The sequence below is a fragment of the Trachypithecus francoisi genome, unplaced genomic scaffold (genome assembly GCF_009764315.1).
Source record: "Trachypithecus francoisi isolate TF-2019V2 unplaced genomic scaffold, Tfra_2.0 Lachesis_group6, whole genome shotgun sequence".
NCBI classification, from domain to species: domain Eukaryota; kingdom Metazoa; phylum Chordata; class Mammalia; order Primates; family Cercopithecidae; genus Trachypithecus; species Trachypithecus francoisi.
The window spans coordinates 48,229,142-48,253,222 of NW_022681471.1; the positions used below are offsets into that span (position 1 = coordinate 48,229,142).

Sequence of the window (24,081 nt, forward strand, 5' to 3'; positions counted from 1 at the left end):
GCGGGGATGCGGCAACGCTGGACTCGCGTGTGGCCCAGTCGCCGGGTCGCGCAGTCTCCCAGCCGAGCTGCTGCCGGAACCTCGGCTCCTGTGCCCGGAACCCGCCCGGGCCAGAAGTTAGCTTTTTTAATTTACTAAAGGTTTAGGATTAATAGTTCGTGAAACTGTTTTACACATTTTAGGGTGACTCCAAAATTCTTCATCAATATTAGATACATGCTGCTTATGAAAATGCAAAATAGATGCAATTTTTCTACAAGATCATTATAAGCTTATGCATTTGCCTGGCACATACTTTTGTAATTTCCACTGAGAGTGGAAATCATCAAATCTTACTCATCTTTGCATCTCTCACTAAGCATTATAGCCTGACACACAGAGGTGCCCATTAAATGTCTGTTTACAAAACAACAGACATCAAAGGAAAGCTTTAGATCCAGAATAACTAAAAATATTCTGACATTATTTGGTATATGTTAAATAGTTCATAATAAAATTTATTATAATTTAAATAGTGCATAATAACATTTTAAAAATCCATGCAACAAAAATGTCTCATATGATGAATTCTTAGAAATGATGCTGCAAGTTCAGAGGTCTGTAAATTATGTAAAATGTAAGTGGTGAATATTTTTCAAACAAATGTATATTGTGAAATTCAAATATTATAAACAGTTTAATTTACAAAACAAAATATAAAGAAGAAAGCCATCATGATTACTTCCTTAACTCAGCAATGGCAGCAATATTCTTAATCTTCATTACTACACACAAACACACTCATGTAGTAATGTTTGTTGCTCATCCTATGTACCAGTGGAATACAGGATAAGGGATGTGGCCTACCTAAGGTGCTGTAAAGAGAAATGGGTCTGCTTCTTACTCTAGTGCTCTCTCCAACAGATTAATACCTATTTATTCTTCTGAACACCTTTCCTAATTAGCCTCCAGAGAAATCAGTAGACATTACTTTTGTTGACATTCCCAGTCTTCTTAAAACAATTAAAGAAGGGGGCAGGGAAATGAGCACATCAATGAGATCACTCTGTTATTATCTAACTCTTCTTCCCCAGAAGCTATTGTCTTTGAATTTGCACAACAACAAAGTTTGCTGGCTGGATGACCTGTCTAACGTTATAAAGAAGGCCCCCAAAGTCAAGATCCTGAACCTCTCTAAAAATGAGATGAGAAGAAAGGGCCAGATCAAATCTGGGTTGAGAGTAAATGGTAGTGCACATCAGGATGATAACAAGAAATAGGATCCCCAGTAGACACAGGCCAGCTCCTGGAAATGCCCTCACTGGCCAGACCACCCACTCCTGCTCTTCTTTTTCTCCTAGGAGCAGCTTGCGCAAGTACTTCAAGGATAGTGGAAATATAAAAATGCTCAAGTTTGTGACGGGGGAAGACTTGGCAAGGTAAGGGGGTGCGATGGGAACAATCACAGGGGCCAAGGGCCAGGGTGTGGCAGCACCTCCCACCCCAAATCCTTGCTTCTCTTCTCTACAGACCTGTGAGGGCAGCTGCTGAAGCACACAAAACGTGACATTGTGGACTCCCTCAGTGTGTTGTCCGGAACTCAACATGACATCAGCTCCTTCCTGGTGGACATGTGATACCAGAAGGCAAGCACCTGCTTCCTCCCTTGGACAGGCCCAGAGAGCCAGAGGTGGGTAGGAGGTTAAGGGGGATCCTGAGCACCAGAATTCTTCCCTTTCAGAAATGGATGCTCTACTTTTCTGTCTATGGTGTGTTGAAAGAAGGTGAGTGTCTGTAGAGTCCCCTCCCCAAATCCCCCACTGCTCCCTCCCCCTGGCTGGGCTCCCTCTCAGAACTCTCCCAGTTTCCCTGACCCCTTTTGTTCCCTTCCTATTCACCCTGTGTTCTTCTGTTCCCACTGTACTCCCAAAGAATTACCTGTCTTATTTCTAAGTCATAAATTTAATAAAAGTTTAGAAATACTTGCTATATTGCCAAAAGAAAAAATATTAAAATCTGAAAAGCTGGAAGAACATATTTGCAATGGTATTGCAGACTTTGTGTTAATATCCCTGTGCTAAAGGACTTTGCTTACCAGGAGAAAGTGTAACAAATATCAACAGTTAATTTCCCTGAAAAGCAAAATGATTCTATAATAAACATCTGCATCCAAACCACATTTGGTAAAGAAATGAGAATTAAAGGATGTTACAGTATGTGAAAAAATCAGTTTGCAGAAAATTATGTGACTTCAAATTCTTAAAAGAATATATATGTATAGTGTGTGTGTATATATATATGTATGCTTGTTACAAATATTTTAAGGTGGGTAAACATCTGCCTTGCATATCTAGAAAGTGTGCAGCAGATTGGTAAATAGATTACAGTGAATATCTTTAGGTCATTGTGAGGTGATCATATTGATAGAAGGTGCAGAATGACTTTATTTTCAAAATACACATTTTGTAGTGTTCAATATTTATAATTAGATAAACTTCAGGGACAGCAAGGAGCTGGTGATTCTGCAAATAAGTTTTCTCCTCTTCCATAAAGAAATACAATGTAATGCATTGGACAGAGACTGAATAGCTGAGTTCTCTGTTTGTAACAAGTACCCGGGTCCGAGGCCCCGTGATTGTAGCTAACCAATTCTGCAAAAGTATCTCCCTTGGAAACCGCTCCCTGGGGGTTAGACTGGTAGTGAACTTAGGGGGCAGTAAGAAAAGTAAGTTCAGTCTTGTCTAGCCCCTAGAGGTCTCCTCTCTATGCCTTTGAAGAAGGGACTTCCTGTAAGGACTCCATCTTGTCCACTAACAAAGTTGCTTGGGACTTGCTCTCACCATCTTGTGCTGCCCTCCCCAAACTTCTGCAAACCCCGAGCTCTAGACCACACAGATTCCCTTTAAGAGAGCCCTGTGAGGACACTGGTGAAAGGTCACTGCCTTAAGGACACACCATGGGTGAGTTGGTCAGCATGAAGCCTTGGCTTTAGGTCCCCACAGGGCAGGAGGGACTGAGCCCCCTCCCCACCTCCATTCCAACCCACATGACACCTAGCGGACTCTCCTTTAAATGGGAAGTAGCAAGAGCCAAGGCTGACTGTTTCCCACTCTCTTAAGGTCTTGGACCTAGTGGGTCCTGACACATCCATCCTGGCACCACATGGAAAACTTCCCCTCCTGTGGTTATGGTAATGGCTGAGCCGAGATGTTCCCCTGGTTTAGGGGAAAGGTCTGAGTCATGTGATCCTCTCTGGTTCAGGATTTGGGAAGTGAGGAGTGTCACCTGAGGTGAGGGATATTGGAAAATAACATTCTTGAGATTTATACTAGGGGTGGAGGAGGGGCAGGGAACCCCCCAATAACCTCAAATTTTCAGCAGCCATTCAAAGTAGATTATATTACCACTATAGCGTTTTTGACGCTTGTTTTATAGGTCAGCATATAATCTGTTCTGAAATGTTGCATGTGTTGTCATATGCAGTGTTCTTTCTGTTAAGTAAATTTTGTTCATTTGTTTGTTTTTTGAGACGGAGTCCGCTCTGTCGCCCAGCCTGGATTGCAGTGGCGCGATCTCGGCTCACTGCAAGCTCCGCCTCCCAGGTTCACGCCATTCTCCTGCTTCAGCCTCCTGAGTAGCTGGGACTTACAGACGCCGCCACCACGCCCGGCTAGTTTTCTTCTTTTTTTTTTTTTTTTTTTTTTTTTTTTTTTTGGTATTTTTAGTAGAGACAGGGTTTCACCGTGTTAGCCAGGATGATCTCGATTTCCTGACCTCGTGATCCGTCCGCCTTGGCCTCCCAAAGTGCTGAGATTACAGGCGTGAGCCACTGCGCCCGGCCTCTGTTAAGTAAATTTTGTTAGTCATGTTTTTTAAATCTTCACCTAACGGATTTTGTGGCTGTTTTATCTGTCATTCAGTGAAGTATATTTAAGTTTCCTACTGAGAATGTGGATTTGTCCATTTCTTCATTTACTTCTGTCAGTTTTTACTGTGCATTTTTTTCTCCATTTACTTCCATCAATTTATTGTCATGTGTATTTTGGCTTTGCGCTAAAAAGTACATACAAATTTGTTTTATTAACATCTTTATGTTGAATTGAACCATGTGTCATTACAAAATATCCCTTCTTCTAGTAATGTTTTACTGAAAGTATATTTTTTCTCTTATGAATAGTTATAACAGCTTTCATTTGGTCAGTGTTTTAATGGTACATTTTCTGCCATTTTTTTTTCAAATGTCCTGTGTTTTGTTTTACATATGTTCCTATTAAGGAACATTTGATTGAATTTATTTTTAATTGAGTCTTATGATCTCTGCTTTTTTATTTGAAACTTTCAGTACATTACATTTAACAGAATTCCACATATAATCTGGCTTAAATATAACATTTTCCTGTTTGCTTTACATCTATTTTCCTATTCTAATTTTCTCTTTTCCTTTGTAAAATTTAAAATTATTTTTAAATTATTAATTTTTGCCTCATTTGGATTGATAATGTGACGTTCTTCTGTCATTTTTGTAGTCTACCTTTTGATTACAACATCCATTCTTGCCTCTAATGTATGTTAGTTCTTTTACATATCCTTGGACAACACAGGTACCTTCCAATATTTTAACTTTTATAATACCCCTTCCAGTATATTGGTGTGCATTTTTAATTATATACATTTATATATTTAAATTCCTTTTTAAAATTATTTTTAATTATTATCTTAAGTTCCGGGCTACATGTGCAGGATGTGCAGGTTTGTTACATAGTTAGACGTGTACCATGGTGGTTTGCTGAACAGATCAACCCATCACCTAGGTATTAAGCCCAGCATGCATTAGCTATTTTTCCTCCCCTAATCCCACCCCTCCGACAGGTCCCAGTGTGTGTTGTTCCCCTCCCTCAACAAACTAATGCAGGAACAGAAAACCAAACACTGCATGTTCTCACTTATAAGTGAGAGCTGAACAATGAGAACACATATTAAAATTATTTAAAGACATTATCATTGTGTTATATAGTCAGTATTCATTTAGATTTTCCTACATATTTGCCAATGTAATTATTCTTCATTCCTTCTTGTATTTACGTGCCTCAATCTGGGATCATATTTCTTTGGCCTGAGGATGAATCTTGAGTTTTGACTGGTGACAAATTTGCTTAGCTTTTGTTTGCATTAAAATGTCACAAGTAGGGCCGGGCGCGGTGGCTCACGCTTGTAATCCCAGCACTTTGGGAGGCCAAGACAGGTGGATCACTTGAGGTCAGGAGTTCGAGACCAGCCTGGCCAACATGGTGAAATTTTGTCTCTACTAAAAATACAAAAATTAGCTGGGCATGATGGCGCACACCTATAATCCCAGCTACTCAGGAGACTGAGGCAGGAGAAGCACTTAAACCCAGGAGGCAGAGGTTGCAGTGAGCCAAGATCGTGCCATTTCATTCCAGCCTGGGCAACAAGAGTGAGACTCCAGCTCAAAAAAAAAAAAAAAAAAAGTCACAAGTAGCTGGAAAACATGGCAAAAACCCTATCTCGACAAACAAAAATTAGCTAGGCATGGTGCATGCCTGTAGTCCCAGCTACTCTAGAGGCTAAGGTAGGATATCACTTGAGCCCAGGAGGCGGAGGTTGCAGTGAGCCAACACCATGTCACTGCACTCCAGCCTGGGCAGCGACAGAGTGAGACCTGTCTCAAAAAAAAAAAAAAAAAAGTCAGAAGTGTGAAAAAAAATCACTTAAAGTGCTTTTTTCTGTTTTCTCACTCCACAACAACCATCAGCACAGAAGACTTCTGTGATCAAATGTGGGGAGTTTTCCCTACCAACAAGCAAGCAATCAGTTTTATAGTAAACACCTGCTGTGTGTCCGCTAATTTAATTTTGATAGCGTCAAAATTAATTAGGTTACCTGGAGATAGCATCAGATCCCACAGGTTGGGGGCTCAGTTCCCAAGACTGCCCCCCTCCTTCAGACACCACCCATCAGAAGTCTGGGGCTCCAGAACTTCTGACTGATCGCCTTCAAGTTGGAGTTCCTACGACTCTCTTTTTGAATGTGATTAATTTGCTAGAATGGCTCACAGAACTCAGGGAAGCACTTACATTTACCAGCTTATTATAAAGAATATTGCAAATAATGCAGACAAATAGATGTATGGGGCAAGGCAGCGGGAAGAGATGTGGAGCTTCTATGCCCTCTCCAGGTGTGCCACCCTCCAGGAACTTCCATGTGTTCATCCATCAAGAAGCTCTCTGAACTCTGTCCTTTGACTTTTTGTGTGGGCTTTTTATGTATGCATGACTGGTTAATCCACTGGACATTGGTGACTGACTTACCCTTCAGCTCCTTGAAAGTCCCAGCCCTTTAATACTGCCTTGCTCTTTCCAGTGACCATCCTCCATCCTGAAGCTACCTAGAGGCTGCCAGCTTAGCATACAAAAAGACTTCACTTTGGAGTTTATAAAAATTTTAGGAGCTGTATGCCAGGAAACAGGGTTGAAGATCTAATATATGTTTTGCAATATCACAGATGTTTATTTAACTTCCATTTTTGTATCTTCTAAAAAAAATGGAAATTATATAAACACACAATTCTAGGCCTATGGCTATTATACTTTAGCACTCTGGATATATAACATTACTTTCTTCAAGCTACATTATTTCTGTTTAAAAATTACATATCGATCCAGTCTTATTTTGGCTCATTTGAAGATAACCCATTGTTTTGATTTTACTTTGAATATTTGCTTTTATCTTTGGATTTCAACAGCTGTACTATGATGGACCTGGGTTTGGTTTTCCTCATGCCCCACTGTACTTGAAATATACATTGCTTCTTGCATCTGTGACTTGGTATCTTTTGCTACTTTTTGAAACTGCTCGAACATTATACCTTGAAATACTGCTTTTGAACTACTCGCTTTTCTCCCTTCTAGAACTCCAATTAAATATGTTTGGTGTATTCACTGTATCTCCTTTAATTTGCCCCATGTCTTTTTGTATTCTTCATAATTTTGTGTCTTCATACTTCATTCTGGATATTTTCTTCAGATCCTTCTTTCCAAACCTCCTTGTTGTTCAAGGAGATGTAAAAGAACTAATATGCATTAGACTGGTAAGGCAAGAATGTACATTGTAATCTGAAGGGTAAAGACTACAAAAGTATATCTATTATGTTATGCTGCTAATCACAAAATTGTTCTTAATACAGTTATTGCATTTATGAATTCTAGAAATTCTGTTCATTTTAATATATTTTCCAATTCTTGGCTGAATACTTAATCTTTTATATTCTTGACAATAATGCCATTATCTGATTATCTGGATTTTATGTGTTTTTTATTGTCTTTTTTATTTTTTATTTTTTGCTTGCTTGGTTTTTAATCATGTCATTTTTATCTCCTTCCAGATTTTTTTTCGGGGAACTATACATAATAAATTGTAGATTTATTTATTTCAGTCTTAGGATGAAGTTGTCTGCTCCAGGGAAGATTTTTTTCTGTCAACTTGCTAGGTTGCAAGGAAAACCCCAAATCTGTAATCTCATTGATGATTGAGATGATTAATTTGGACTTCAGTCCCTTGGAGGGCTGGTCTATTTCCAGTTTACCCGTATTTACCTGACATAGCTCTTAGAGGTTCCTATCTAAGCCTGAGTGGTTTGCCAAGGTCCCCTCTCCTTGACATACCCAACTTCACATTTTATGCTCTTAGCTCTATGACTCTGTGGGAATTTGGTACAAATTCACAGCATTTTAGCATCTTACCTATATCCTCAGGAATCATCAACTGCTGCTAGAAAAAAAATCAGCCCCCAGGATTGGGATTACATGCTGAGTTTCCTTTTTTCCCCTGGTATTTCCCCCATAGCATCTTATTGTATCATTAGCTTTTTGATGCCTTTAAATAACTTTTTATTTTAAATCATTTTCCACACTTTTCTAGTTGTTCTCAGTTGGAAGTTTGGTGCAACTTAACTAGTCTCTCTTTGCTGGAAGAAAAATTCAATTTATTTTTTCAAATGCTGAGTTTGGTATAGTTCTTATTATCCTCATTATTACCTTCTTTACTGTGTCTTCTCTCTAATATTTGGAAGACAATGTCACAGGAATGGGAAAACAAATGTAATATGCTTTCCATGAAGTTTTCCAGATGGACATATATGGCTAGCATGGATTCGGTATATCAGAAGTTTTTCTCATTTTATCGTATTGCCATTGCTCATCCTCATCTTATGCTTCCATCCTTGAGTGTTTGCCTCTTGTTTATGAGACTGTCAGGTCTCTTTCAGCCTTCAACTACTCTCTAATATCTCCACCACTCCCCTGATATAAATTCTAGATCCTTCTCTTCCCGCCATCCTCCTGATTAATTATGAATATATACATTGAGGGAATGTTTTTCAAAATATAAACTTTAAAAAGGGCAATTGTTTTATCAATATATAGACATTTTCAAAATGGTTGGTGAACTGGTGAGAATATAAGCTCATTCACTCACTCTTGATTAACATGCAGATAAGTATAAATGTATATTGTAAATGCCACTTCTAAAAATCTCTTAAATTTGAAAGCATTCCTGTTTTGACCAAAGTAATCCACTTGTAGAATTATTGCAGGAAAAACTGTAAACAAATAATAGAATGTTATATAATCCTATTCTTCACAGCATTGTTTATAGTAGCAAAAATTTGGAAAGATTTATTAAAATTTGAAATTTTATTAGTAGATTAAAGCTTGTGACAGATTTTTTTTTTTTTTTTGAGACGGAGTTTCGCTCTTGTTACCCAAGCTGTGATCTCGGCTCACTGCAGGCTCCACCTTCTGGGTTCAAGCGATTCTCCCGCGTAGCTGATATTACAGCCATGCGCCACCATGCCAGTCTAATTTTGCATTTTTAGTAGAGACGGGGTTTCTCCATGTTGGTCAGGCTGCTCTTGAACTCCCAATCTCAGGTGATCCACCCTCCTCGGCCTCCTAAAGTGCTGGGATTATAGGCGTGAGCTACCGCGCCCGACCTGTGACAAATTTTAACTATAATAATAATCTAATGCATAAATTATATTAAAGTCAGAAATTGTTATTTAGATATTTTAGAGAATATGAAAAAAGTAAACTTTGAACTAATCATATTTATTCTTTCCTGAGCTTTCAGCTCAATGAGATTCAACCATCAGTTCTTGCTCTGGTAAACAGGTGACCTTAGCTTTAATTTCCACAATGTCTTTAAAGGAAAGCATATTAATTTGATAAATAATAAAAATCAATTAAGTATTATTTCTGAACATGCAATAATGTAAAATGTTAACTGAAAGAGTAGGTTACAGATATTTTTACAATATGATTGCAGTTTGAAAATATATCTGTGTATATATAACATATTCAATAGCATACAAGCATACAGCAGCAAACATACTCATTTATCACCTCTCTCTCTGTTTATCTCTCAGTCTCTCTGTCTTTCTCCCTCTCTCTCAAATTATTGTTAAAGAAACTGGGTCTTTTGTCATACATTTGGTTCATTGCCTATCCACAATGATGAAGTACTAAATTGCTTCTCAGGCCGATCAGATTCAGGTTTAATGTTTGGCAAGAATATTTCATAGGTGGTACCCATAACAAAGTACATGATATCTGGTTATTTCCCTTTTTGTGATTTTTACAAGGTATTAATGATCATGTATAAATTCTTTATTTAATTAGAAGTTTTTGAATGACGATAGTCAAATTCTATCTTGCCTTCTTCATATATTAGCTAGAATATTCCTATAAAAATAAAATTTCATCAACAATTGGCTATCTTTATGTACAGCTTGCACAGGGAAGGCAGAATAAATATTTGATTCTTCCCTTATTTACAAATTTATAAATATAAGTTGGTTTCCTGGCATTCTACAAATGTCATCAATAAGGATCTTCTTATTGTTGTTTTTGAGTATCATCATGAACTCATGGCTTTTTAACATATTGACGGGATTCAAACCCTTGTTATAAGATTTTTGAGCAGAGGAATGAGAAGATTTGACTTATGCTTCAAAAAAATCACTCTCCCTGCTATGATGAAAATGTATGGTGAGGGAGCAAGTGTAAAAGCAGAGGGACAAGTTGGAAGGCAGTGTAATCCAGGAGATAGATGTTGGTGACCTCGCCAGTGTAGTAGCAATGGAGGGAATGAAAAGGGGCCAGACTCTAGATATATTTTAAAGGTAGAGTCAAGAGACTTCTGATCAATTGGATGTGAAATATGAGAAAAAGAGAGCACTCCAAGCTATCATTAAATTTTGGGGACTGAACATTTCTGGATCAAATGCTCTAGCCCATATTTAATTTCACTTCCAGGGCCATACAGGGAAAGTTCCAAAGGTTGTGAGTAACAAGACTATCTTGACCATGGGTCACACGGTGAAAGCAATGACTTTTCAGAGGAGTTCATCTGAGGCCCGGTCATAATAAGTATATTGTAAAGTGATCAGGACTGAATAGAATGTTTACTCGCAAGTATGTCCTGAGATAACATGGAATAATTAATATATAATACATATAAAATACAAACTTATGGATGGGCATAGTGGCTCATGTCTGTAATCCCACACTTTGGGAGACCAAGGCAGGCAAATTTCTTGAGCTCAGGAGGTTGAAACCAGCCTGGGCAACATGGTGAGACCCCATGTTTACCAAAAATTAAAAAAAAAATAGCCTGGCATGGTGGTGTGCACCTGTGGTCTCAGCTACTTGGGAAGCTGAGGTGGGAGGATTCAGTGGACCTCAGGGGGTGGAGGTTGTAGTGAGCCAAGGTCATGCCTCTGCACTCCAGCCTAGGTGACAGTGTGAGACCCTGTCTCAAAAAAAAAACCAAAACACAAAAAACAATATATATATATAATATATATATACACACACACACACACATATATATATAATATATAAATAAAATACAAACCTAGAGAACCTTAAATTTAGATGCTAAAAGGAAGCTGGCTTCAGATAGTCTAATTTCCTTAATCCCCACCTCCAAAACCACTAGCATTACCATTGTTTCAGTTGAATGTGATAAAAATAAAATATCCTTTGTGAATACGCTGATGGGAAAGATAATTGATACTATCTTGTAGATGTAAATTAAACTTCCAAATCTTGCCACATGGTGAATTGAACATGTTGGTGAGGAATACGGAGGGTGAACAAGGAAATTCCTAGGAGTAAATACAGTGTGAAATATAACTGAAATACTTTATAAGCATTCCTGAGTCCACAATTATTTGATAAAGTAGACTTGCTAGCAAAGAAAACCAATAGAAACAAAAAGAATATTACATAATGATAAAAGGATCAATCCACCAGGAAGACAGAATGATCCTACCTGTGTACACACCCAAACAGCGGAGGCTCAAAATACATGAAAGAAAAACTGATGGAGCTGAAATAGCCAAGTCCACAGTTATCATTGGGGCCTTCAACATACCACTCTTAGCAACTGATAGAATTACTATATAGAAAATCTACAAGGTTATAGAAGATCTGAATAGTATAATCAATACAATAACCAGATCTACATGACATATATAGAACATTTTATCCAACAACAGCAGAGTACACTATTTTTCCACATATCTTGTAACATTCATGATAGACCATGTCCTGGGCCATCAAACAACCTCAATAAATTTAAAAGAATGAAAGTCATATAGAGTATTCTCTCTGATGACAGAAAAATCGCTAAACACTTGGAAATTATAGTTGACACCTACCATTTCTGATCATTGTTCAGCTCCTTGTTATAGAAGAGTGGAGATTAGAAGCATTGTCTTCTCAGCTGAAAGGCATTTTAGGCTCAGCAAAAAGAAAGCTCACTTTGTGTATTTCCAAAAGAGTATTGTTGAGGGCAAGGCTGGAGGCAGATAGACAGTTTAGCAGGATGATGGATCAATCCATCCTGTCATGAAAGCTTGCGCTAGAAAAGACAGTACAGCTTGCTGATTGTTAATAAAATCAATTTGGTGGCTGATTGCATTTGGGAAGTGTGAGAGAGGTTGCCTATCAGGTTTTGGTGAGGTTGTTAGACTACAATGGCATAACAGAAGGCAACATTTGGATTCTTCCTGGGGTTTGGTTGATGTCCAGTCTAATCCATGAACATTCACACTCTGTTCTCTATAAATCCTGCTCCATTTTCCAAATAGTTCCACACAGTTACCTCCTGCTTTAAGATCTCTTCCCTAATTATGTCATCTGTTAGAAAAGGCTCTCCTATCTGGACAGGTAGAGGAGTTTGCTTTCTGGGGTTTGTGTGACTGCTCTATTAGGGCAGGTTGGCACTTTGCTTGCCTTACTATTATGTTAGGCCAAGAAATGGTACATGGTATATGACCACTGATTTGTCTTCGAACTTTTATTTTTGTTCCTAATTTCAGAACACAGTGATGGTAGCAGCTCTCCTCAAGGAGAAAATAAAGGTGGAGATTCTTCCCAGGGGAATTTTGGAAAGGAGAACTTTCATGATGAACATGATGGGTATGAGCTCCCACCTCCCCACCTTCAGAAGGAAGATGAAAATGTAGAGGTGGGGGATGTCCACGAGGACTCCCAAATAAGAAAGTAAGTAACCAGGCAGTCTGGTTTGCACATAGCAGCCCCTGAGACTTTGTAATTCTTTCACTCTCTGTAGTTTTTTTTTCCTCTCCTTGAAAAACTGAAGAATGCTAGAAGTGAAGTAATGGCTGAGAAATCCTAATTGCAGACCTGGTTTAAGTGAGTTGAGGGTGTATGAAAAACTGTGTCACATTTCTATGCATTCTATACATTTATAGACATATCTTTTTATCCATTTCCCTACAGCAACCCCTCTACCTTACAACCCAATAGTAGGAGTGTGAAATGCCATAGTGAATACCAAGATAGAATTCCTCCAGAGAGAGAAGTGGAGAAGAACACACAGAATGGAGACCTGGGGACCTGGTTCAAGGTCACAGTGAGTGTCCTGAGAAAATGCAAAAGCTGTGCAGGAAAGGTGGGTTAGGGAGAGTTGTGTTAATCACACGTAAATACTAGATATTTTTCTGAGGACGGGGGATTAACATCTAAGCACAGGTTCAGAAAAACAATGTAAAGGGAACCGGCTGACTGCAAGAGGACACAAGAGGTTGTCTAAATGCAAAGGTGGAAACTACTGCCAAGAATATGGAGCAGCTCTCCACAAGATGCCTCATGGCTCAAGCTAAGTGTAGCAGTGTTGAGTTTCTGGAGTTCTTGTCAGAGGTGCAGGCTGGATCTTCAATAGGTAGAATCTCCTAGCACCTTAAAAAAAAAGGATCATTTAGAACATCTGAATTTTATTATCTGGGAGGTACATTTGGAATAGAGAGAAAAGGACAACTAGGAAATCCATGTCTGGCAAAAAAAAAAAAAAAAAAAAAAAAGTTGAAATCATGTTATGGTCCCTATCTTAGAAGTCTTTTAAAGCTCCATTAGAAGGTTAGAATAAAACACTTAGTTGGGTTATTTTCCAGACTTAATTTCATGTTGTCTCTCTTCTATCCTATCCCTTCTTCTCACCATTAGATTCCCTATGGGATAAAGTATGATAAGACTTGGATAGTGAATTCAATCCAGAGCCATTGCAATGTCCCCTTCACTCCAGTCGCTGTAAGAGAAGATGGTGAAGCCAGATGAGTGGGCACAAGGGAGGGGGAGACGCCTGACTCAGCAGGAGCCACTGATCTCTGACACTATTGCTCTTGCCTTTATTCCCTGTAGTTCCACTACAACAAAAATCAGGCCCACTTCTTTATTCAGGATGTTAGTGCTGCCTGTGCATTAAAGAAAGTCAACTGCCAGATTCATGATGAGAAAAACCAAAAGGTATATGTCAACAACACTCCCTATATGTAGTCTCTGGGAAGGAGGACAGGCCAGGGGCTAGTCTTTGTCTTTTTGAGATTAGAGGTCCTGGTGCTTACCTTGCCTCGCCTTCTTGCAGGTATCGTTTTTGTCAATCTTTCTACTAAACCCCAGTCTATGCAGAAAATGTTGAAACCAAAAGAGATGGCACAGCTAAAGGTAATACAGATTCAAGGCACCTCTTCTTCCCCCGCACCTGTACTTCCCTGTCATGACCACCACACCACCAGAGCCTCAGAGCTGCTTTCTTCGTCTCTGTCTCTGCAGCTGACCCTGAACAAACGATATGATGTCTCCCAGCAAGCTCTTGATCTCCAGAGGCTCCGCTTTGACCCAGGTATGGCTGACAGCAGCAATTCTAGGGCAAGTAGGGGCAGAACAGTCTGTCTGGGAGGGATATTTATATGGATGGCAACTTTGGGAGGGGTTGGTGCTGGTTCTGGTCCAGTCAGGCCCCTCACAGCCTTCTGATTCCCTTCTCTTGGCTTCCTGGAGACTTGGTGAAACATCATATTGATATAATCCTGAACCGAAGAAACTGCATGGCTGCCACTTTGAAGATCATTGAAAGGAATTTCCCTGAGGTGAGGCCTTAGGCCCAGCGCTAGTATTTAATTAGAGGGGTGGAAGAGATGGGGCGAAAGGCAGATTTGTCTCCAAGCCTCGAGATAGTATCCGTCATTCTAACTGTTCTTACCCGATAGCTATTATCTTTGAACTTGTGTGACAACAAACTGGACCAGCTGGATGGCCTGCCTGACATTATAGAGAAGGCTCCCAAAGTCAAGACCCTGAACCTCTCCAAAAATAAGGTGAGAAGGGGGAGCCAGATCAACTTTGGATGGAGGGTGGATGGCAGTACACACCAGGATAATGGCAACAAGCAGGCAGAGGTACCTGTGGGTGACTGTGAGGGCTGGGGGAATTCAGGACCCACGGTCCCAGGTGTCTCTCTTTCCCTGGCCCTCCTTCTCCAGTTTCCTCCCCATCTTTCTTAGCTGAAGTCAGCGTGGGAGTTGAGCAAGGTGAAAGGGCTGAAGCTCGAAGAGCTATGGCTAGAAGGGAACCCCTTGTGCAGCACCTTCTCGGACCAGTCCGCCTATGTAAGGTCAGTGGCAACCCCTGTCACCCTTCCTGGGCACCTTTGCTCCCTGGGTGACTCAGCTGTGTCTGAAAGTGCCCTTCTGCAGGAAGGAACAGCCTTGGTCCTCTAGGAGGACCACAAACCTCCCCTCCTACACACACACACACACTCTCCTTTCTCTGTGTCACTCACTCATCTGTGCTTAGAGGTCTCCTTTCCTTCCTCTGACATGCTCCCCTTTTCACCTGCTCTGGGGTGTGTTTCCTGCCTGTCTCTACCCAACTTCCTCCAGTGTGCCCTCCGTGAGTGTGCTCCAGGAAGCAGGGCTCCCCCACCTCCCCAGGACCAGCAGTGTTGAGATGCTGGTGCCCTGGACCAAGAAGACTCCTTTAGTCCAGGGCCTCATGCTGAGACAGGCCTTCCTGCCTCCATGCTGAGATGGGCTTTCCTCCCCTGTCCCAAGAGGGGTTCTCCTCTTGCTCCAAAAAGGTCCCGCCACCTGTCCTGGGCTGGCATGGGGGCTTCCCTGTTTCATACTGAGGGCCGAGGCCCTGGGTGGCTGCTGTCATGCCATCTCTTCCTCTGGCCCAATGCCAGGAACTGGGCCTTCCTTGAGGAGAAATCTGGGTGTCCTGAGTCAAGGGACCAGAAGCGGGCCACGTTCCTGAGGCAGGAGTGGAAGGCAGAGGGCTGAGGAGGTTGAGGAGACAGAAGGACAGGCCTCTCAGGGCACTGCCTCTCCTTCCCTCCACACCTCACATTGTCCTGCCTGGGCCCTCAGAGGAGTCCTGGGTAGCCTGAGACGGGTAGCATTTCTCAGTCAAGGTGCCAGCACAGAGGGGCACAGGAGTCAGGGACCATCAGAAGAGAATGCAGTGGTTGGGAGAGTGGGTCCCCAGGCTCTGAACCCCATGCTGAGCTGGGGCCTGACCCTTCACTCCTCCTGGGAGAAGGTCTCCTGTCCCCGTGGCTGCTCTGTTTCCCATGCGCAGCTCAGACTGCACTCATACAGGTGAGAAAGGCTCCAGCCGCATCCAGTGGGCCCCAGCCCAACAGGTGCATGTTTTCCCTTCCTGCCTCAGTCCCCAGGGCCAGCTGGGGGCGATGAGAGAAAGGGCTGCAGCAGGGGAGCCCTTTTCTCCTCTATACCTCCCTGAACTCCACCTCCACAGTAGAACATCTTTCCCTTCCCTTTACTTTGCATCCTATTTCTCCCTTGTCTCTCCTCTCCTATGTCTCACCTGTCTCTCCCTCCCCTACCTTCACCCCATTTCTGTTGTCATCCCCCTGCCTTACCCTTCCTGTCTCCTGAGCCCAGCCTCACTCACCTACCTATCCCAGCATCCTGGGCATCCCTAAGGGCTGACCTGGTCTTGGCCAGGGCCAGGCCAGGCAGATTGATGGACAGCCAGTGGGGTAGCAGAGCCCTGCGCTCCCACTCCATTTCCTGCTCCCTGCAGAGCCTTCTGTCGAGATTTGGACAAAGGGGAGGGAGGGAGGGGGAAGAAACCCTGGAGCTCCCAATGCTGCTTCTTGTGGCACTGGAGAAGAGAGTCGGGACAGTCTAGGTGGAAGCTAACCAGGAGGAAGGAGAGGGAGGAGAGTGAGAGGGGGACAGAGGGGGAGGGAGAGGGAGAGGGAGAGGTAAAGGGAGAGAGGCTGGGCAACTCTGAATTGTCAATCACTTCATTCTATTTTTTGTTATGGACAGTACCATCCGGGAATATTTCCCCAAGTTGTTACGCCTGGTAAGTATTCACTGTCATCATTGTCTCCTCTTACTCAAGTACATGACCTCCATGCCTGCCCTCAAGTCCTTTGGCTCTTGCCTAGATTACATGTTTGTATCCAACCCTTATCTACTTTAGAGGCATAGATTCCTGAAAAAGACAAGAATATTCTCCCTGGAATAAAATGTCCTTGAATACACACAAGCACTCACACTCACTAATTCACACAAAAGTTGCATCTAATAATATAGATGCTTCCAAGACCCACTGTTGAAGACTCCAACTGTTGTCTTGCTGATAGAATTTTGAGGGGGCCATTTCACGCCTCACTTCTAACCCTTTTTCCCTCTGGGCCTGTTCATCTCCTTGCTCATCCAGCTCTACCTCTCTGGTATGCACTGCTGACTGCCTCTTTCCTTGCTTAGGATGGCCAGGAGTTAGGATCTCCAGTTATAATTGGCATTGAAGCCCCTGAGATAATAAAACCTTGTAAGGTAAGGAGGGACCAGATTTGAGATATTGTAAGGGATGTTTTTTAAACCACATAGTTTCAAGATGTCTTTTGATTCCAGGAAAGCTATAAAGGATCCGAGACCATAAAGAGTCTGGTAATTCAGTTCCTGCTTCAGTAAGTACCCCAGAATCCTAAAGCAGTGGAAGGCTGAGACAAGACAGGCCACCCAAGCAAATGTCTACTCATGGATTTAGGAAGTCTTCAAGTTTCATTTGGGGGCCCAGGCCACAGAGATAGCCTATCCCCACTGCTCTTTCACAGGTATTACTTGATCTATGACTCTGAAAATCGAAAGGGTCTCCTCAGTGTTTACCATGACAAGGCCTGCTTCTCCCTGACCATTACCCTCAACCCTGAGGACCCAGAACCGTGAGTGTCACAGCTCTGACTCTGGTCTGGGGCCATGTGGCTCCCCCAAAAAGGCCAGTTCCTGGAAATGTCTGCACTACCCAGACCACCCACTCCTGTCCCTCCTCTTCTTCTAGGAGTAGCTTGGAAAAATACTTCAAGGATAGCAGGAATATAAAGAATATCAAGGACCCTCGTGAGTGTGTGATGGGGGAAGATCAGCATGGGAAATGGGGTGGAAAGTCAATAATAAGGTACAGGGTACAGGGTGTGGCAGCCCTCAATGCTTCTCTTTCTCACACAGGCCTGAGGCTTCAGTTGCTGAAGCACACAAAACATGAGATTGTGGACTCCCTCAGTGTATTGCCCAGAACTCAGCATGACCTTAACTCCTATGTGGTAGATTTGTGCATCCAGACGGTGAGCACCTGCTTCCTCCCTCAGTCAGGCCCAGAGAGCTGGAGTAGATAGGAAGTAGGTAGGTGGGTAGGAGGATCATGAAGGCTCTAGTTTTTTCTTCTTCCCTTTCAGGAAAGGATGCTCTTCTTTTCTGTCAATGGAGTATTTAAGGAAGGTGAGTGTCTATAGATTCTTCTCTCCAGATCACTCATTACTCCCTTCCCCAGGCTGGGCTTACTCCAATAACGCTCTCAGCTTCCCAGGTTGCTCTTCTCCCCTCCCCTTGCATTCTTCCTCTCCATTTGTGTTCTTCCTCTCCTGGCAACTTTCTGTTATCTTTGTGTTCTTTCCTTTTTGTTCCCTTCCCTTTGTGTTCTTCCTCTCCCCCAATTTTGTTCCCAAACATCATTACTTCCTGACCTACATCCATACCTGTCTGCACCTGCACCGCTCAGGCGTTAGGGACACAGTCTGTAGAGTTTGATGGTTCTCATCCCAGGTTGTTACTTTGCGAACTTGGGACATTGTCCTGTTACCTAACCCCTCAGTTTCCTCATTTGCAAAATGGGGTTGGTAAGCTCATCTCCTGGGCAACCGTGTAAAATGAATCAAGCGAACTTATGTTTGTCAAGAGACCTGACACATGTTAGGGGGTTCTATCCCTGGGAGCCAGTTGTTCCTAATGTTGCCCTCTCAGTCCCTGAAACCCCCTCCTGACTCTCACTGAAAAGTTGTCCAGGCTGGCTCCCTTCAGGGTACAAAAAGATTATCTCCTTGACTGGAGAACCCTGTATGAATTTGTAAAGCATATGCAACTGTAAGGAAGTATCGTTTGTTGTTTTTAAAGTGGAAGGAGAGTCTCCAGGTTCTGTTCTTGCCTTCACCCGAACTTTCATCTTGACTTCTATCAGCAATTCCAAGTAAGTGCTGTGTTGTGGGTGGGAGTACCCATTCTGTCCTGGAGCCAATGGTGTGGTAATGTGGTGGTGCAGTCCTCGGGATGTTCTCAGTACCATGGAAAGCCAACTGGTAGATCCAAGAAGAAGTCTAGATTATGAGAATACCAGATTCTCTTTTTGGCCACAATACTTGCTAATTAGCTGTGTATCTTTTTGTCCAGTTATAAGATTTCTCTGTGAAACAGTCCTTTTCTGAAAATGGGATGTCTACTTCTTTTGTAAAGTGTAAATGCATTGGGGTTAAATCTACAAATCTGAGGAAACTGGTAGACAATCTCTCCGAAGGTGGACTCTGCAGCAGGGGTAAAGCCTACCAGCCAAGGAATCTGAAAGGTGGGCAGAGTAGGGGCTTGGAAGGAATCTGGTTCCTCAGTGGCAGTGGAAGTAGGATTATTGTTGCAAGTGTGGGGTTGTCCATTTTTCCAGTTGTCTGAGAGCTTATCTTTCCTTCAGTCTGTATATTGTGAATGACAAGCTGATTGTGAGGAATGCCAGCATGAAGGAGACCCAGAGTGCCTTCTCCATCCCAATGCCTGCACCCTCCTCCAGCTCCTTGCCTACCCTCTCCCAGGAGCAGCAGGAAATGGTGGAGACTGTCTCCATCGAGTCTGGGATAAACTTGAGCAGTCTCAGAAGTGAGTGCTGGGAGTCTTTCAGGATAGATGTGAGCTGGGAAGAGTGGGGAGTGAAAAACGGAAACTTTCAGTTAATTTGTAAAAATAACTATTTAGATGTTGTGTTTCCAAAAATGAGTGGGCTCATAAAGTATATACATTAACTGTGATAATGAAATTAATTTTTAAACAATATAGAGTTCAGATCACATGACATGATCTTGTATATATAAAATCCTATGGAAACCACTTAAAAACTCGTTAAAATTAATAAACAAGTTCTGCATTGTTTCAGGATACAAAATCAATATACAAAAACCAATTGTATTATTATATACCTGTAATGAACAATAAGCAAATACAATTAAGAAAACAATTCCATGTACAAAAGCATAAAAATAACATAGGAACAAATTTAACAACAAAAAAATCCAAACATTTACTTCGAAATCTGCAATACATTATAGAAAGAAATTAAGGAAGACCTAAATAAATGGGATGATATCCCATGTCCCTGGATTGGAAGAATTAATATGGTTAAAATGTCAATACTCCCCAAATTTATATATAGATTCATGCAAATGCAATCCATATCAAAATCCCAGCTGGCTTCTTTGTAGAAATTAAGAGGTTAATCCTAACATTTAAATGAAATACAATGAATGCAGAATAAAAAATAATTTTGAAAAAGAACAAAGTTGGAGGACCCACTACAAAGTTACTGCAGTCTTACTACAAAGCTACAGTAATCAATCCATACTGAGTGATACAGACCTAAGAATAGATGTATAGATCAATGTAATAAAATGAGAGTCCAAAATAAACCAGAATCCTTACCTTTATGGTCAATTGTTTTTCTACCAGAGCGCCAAGAAAAAAAGTCAGTGGGTAAAGAAAGAATAGCCTTTTCAACAACTGGTGCAGGCACAACTGGATATCCACTCACAAACAATGAATTTGTACCCCGTCATATGCCATATACAATAATAAATCAGAATAGCCAAAGGCCTAAAAGTTAGAGCTAAAACTATAGAAATCTTAGAAGGAAACAAAACAGTGAATCTTTGTGACCTTGAATTAGACAATGGTTTCTGACATATAACAAAACACACATATACACACAAAATTAGATAAAGTGGATTTTTCAAAATTTAAAACTTGTTTTGCATCAAAAGGCACTATCAATAAAGTGAAAAGACAACCCAAGAATCAGAGAAAATATGTGCCTTATTATATATCTGATAAGGGACTTGTATTCAGAATATATAAAGAATTCTTGGAACTCAACCATAAAAATGAAAATAACCCAGTTAAAATCTAAACCACACTGAGGTATCACTTCACACAAGGCAGGGTGGCTACCAGTTTTTGAAATTGAAATAACAAGTGTTGATAGGAGGAAAGCAATAGGGAGAGCTGTGTTAAAAGATACAAAATTACAGCTACATAGGAGGAATAAGTTCTAGTGTTTTACAGCATTGTAGGATGACTATAGCTAACAATAATATGTAGTTTCAAATAACTAGAAGGAGGATATTAAATGTTCCCAACACAAAGATAAATATTTAAGATGATGGATATGCTAGTTACATTCATCTGCTCACTGTACATTGCATGTATCAAAGCATCATTATGTACCCCATAAATATGTACAATTATTATGTCAATTAAAAAAAATTTTTTAATGTTGACAAAGCTATGGATAAATTGGAACCCTCATACATTGCTGGTAAGAATGGAAAATGATGCAGCCACCATGGAAAATAGTTTAGCAGTTCTTCAAAATGGTAAATATGGAATTACTATATGACACAGCAATTACACAAAGAGTGATGAAAACTTGTGCTCACACAAAAACTTGAAAATGAGTGTTTATTGCAGCATTATTCATAATAGTCAAAAAGTGGAAACAATCCAAATATTCATCAATTTATGAAGATAAATCAAATGTGATATAACTATATAATGAAATATTGCTTGGCAATAAAATAGAATGAAGTTGTGATACATGCTATAACATGGATGACCCTTGAAAATATTATGCTAAGTGAAAACAGCCAATCACAAAAGACTATATATTGTATGAGGTCGTTTATATAAAATGCCCCAAATAGGCAAATCCATAGAGACAGAAAACAGATGAATAGTAACCAGGGTCTGGGCAAAAAGGGGAATGAGGAGTGACTGCTAACAGGTAAGGAGTATTTTTTTTAAGGCGGTGGAAATGTTTTGGGTAGACAAAATTGTAATGGTTACAGTCTTGTAAATATACCAGAAAAATCACTGAATTGTACACCTTAAAATGGTGAATCCTGTCTTATACCACAATTTTAAAATTAGAGGATAATTTTTAGTTTTGAATTTCTATTTATTATTTCTTGAACATCATTTTTTGTCAATATGTATTAAGCCCTTGTTCATTTGAACAACCCGATTTTTCTGCTTTGTATTCTAGTGGGCAAGAATGTCAGCGACAGGCATTTTGGTTTTCCGTAGGCCTTTATTCATTGTTACAATAGTGCTCATATTGGTATATGTGTCCCAGCAAAAAGTAGCATAGATTAAGGGGTGGCATTGCATAGTCAGTGTGTCAGAGATCACCTGTTCTTCTCCCACCCCAGGTGCCTTCAGGACAGTGAGTAGAACTACACCAAAGCTGACCAGGTTTTCACTATGCTCCAGGTGAGATCTGGGAATCAAGTGGGTAAAACGTGGATGTTTCCTGTATTTCAGAAAGGCCAGAAAATTGAGGCCAGGTGGTCTGGGTATGGAACCCAGAGCATCTGGCTCTTTGGATGTCCCAACTCCTTTTCTTTAGTTCCTCTAGACCGAGAGCAAGATCCCAGTGGAGGCCTTCAAGCAAATTCCCTAAAAGGAGCCCTTTGATGTCTTCTTTGTCTTCATTCACATCCTCTTTGTTTCCTCTTTTTACCAGCCTAAGGCCATGCCCAGGATTGGGGTTGGCGGCCTGGCTCACCAGAAAGCCAAAGTTAACTTGCAGGCGAGGTAACATAACCACTTGAAGAACCAGTTGTTCTGTGTATTCGCCCCACTCATAATCACCATTTATTTTCATAATAAAGAGTGATGTTACACATTGTACACTGCATGTCCTGGATTGCTCTTCCCCTGCCCCAACCATGAGCCAGCAGGGCCAGGACTGAAAGACCCTGCATCCCTGTTCATCCCTGGCTGGTTGTAGGAGATACATCAATCAGGCTTGCATTCATAGGTAATTTGTCAGTAAATCCTGATGGGAAAGGGCACACACTCCTTCCAGAGATGGGCCTTGGCCGTGAGAGACAGTGGGACTCTGTCAGATGCTCAACCTGGAGCCCAACAGAAGCGGGCATGTTACCTGGCACAACGGGGGCTTCCATCCACCATCCCGACCCCTCCCTTTCCCGAAGGTGCACTATGCGAGGAGGAGTCTCAGGTTAGCATCTGCGGGGGAGGGAAGACTCAGCCCATCCACCCAGCTCATTCCTCAGAGAGCTTACACCGGGTGCTCCATGTCCATGTTCTTGAATGGGTTTGGCCACTTGTTTTTACTTCTAAGCAAACAGCAGCAGCACAGAATCTCAGGTTATGGTCATTTCGGTAGGAACTTTCTCAACAACTGGCATTTAGCAGTTCCAAATTGCAGGCAAGAGTTGAATGGGACATTTGCACAATTTATGTTCCACACTTCTGTAATACTTGCACGATAGACAATCAGCAGGTACACTTTTTGAAATTAAAATAATAGTGGTACGACGTTTTCAAGTCACAATCCTATAGATTATTACATAGGAGAGGCACCACCAGTTTACAAATTATGCCTCCACTTTCATGTTTGGCATATCTTATTTCTTATCAGTTGCCACTTTCCTACCACTTGCCACTTTTCAATTCTTTATGTACATGTACATTCAGGAGCCATATGTTGGAGTGTTAATCTCTTAAAACTAGGAACTAAGGGGATAGTTGCAATCACATAAAGAATAATGCCAATTTTGTTCTTCCTGTAGTGCCTCATAGTCAAAGACAAGCTCCTGTACCTCTCTAAGCCTGGTCCTCTCACCTAGGGAGCAGAGACCACACTGTGCACTTCTCAGCCTCATCGTGGGGACTACAGATGGTCTCACATGTTACTTATCAACCACAGTGTCTGTTCAGGCACTCAGAGCTCAGAGCTGCCTGGGTTCCTTTGTGTGCAGGAATCATGGAACCCATCACATGGCCCCTCTACTTCCTCTCTGTACATCATCAGGCTTCCACAGCCTTGACCTCCTTTTCTAGCCAGCTCAGACCCTGTGGTCTTCCAGTCTCTCATCCTCCTGCCAGTTCCCACAATTCCTTGTGGTCTCATGCTCCCAAGCAAATGCTAACCCTAAAGTCTTCTTCATCACATACGACTGTATACCTAAAGTCACAGTTTCTAAGTAGCAGAATTGAGATGTGAAACTAGACAGTGGGGCCTCAAAGTCTTGAGTATGGAATAGCTGCACACTCATTTAACCACCAGTCTTTTATTTTAATCTCCAAAACATCATGTTGCATGAGCATTAGTGCTATTCTCATTT

The 24,081-nt window shown here is 41.3% G+C and overlaps 1 protein-coding gene across 1 annotated transcript; it reads left to right on the plus strand.

Annotated features, from left to right (window-relative positions):
• Positions 1 to 6: 6 nt before the first annotated feature.
• LOC117077701 (nuclear RNA export factor 2-like) lies at positions 7 to 22,388 on the plus strand. The gene is given in 24 exon segments (XM_033201375.1): positions 7 to 116; positions 1,341 to 1,418; positions 2,592 to 2,704; positions 12,383 to 12,566; positions 12,807 to 12,939; positions 13,530 to 13,613; positions 13,725 to 13,833; positions 13,948 to 14,027; positions 14,136 to 14,205; positions 14,364 to 14,452; positions 14,573 to 14,680; positions 14,867 to 14,976; positions 16,664 to 16,700; positions 17,108 to 17,176; positions 17,255 to 17,310; positions 17,458 to 17,565; positions 17,682 to 17,740; positions 17,849 to 17,964; positions 18,076 to 18,118; positions 18,791 to 18,863; positions 19,356 to 19,513; positions 19,516 to 19,537; positions 22,138 to 22,198; positions 22,344 to 22,388. Coding segments are annotated over 24 exon segments (2,115 nt in total).
• The last annotated feature ends 1,693 nt before the right edge of the window (positions 22,389 to 24,081 follow it).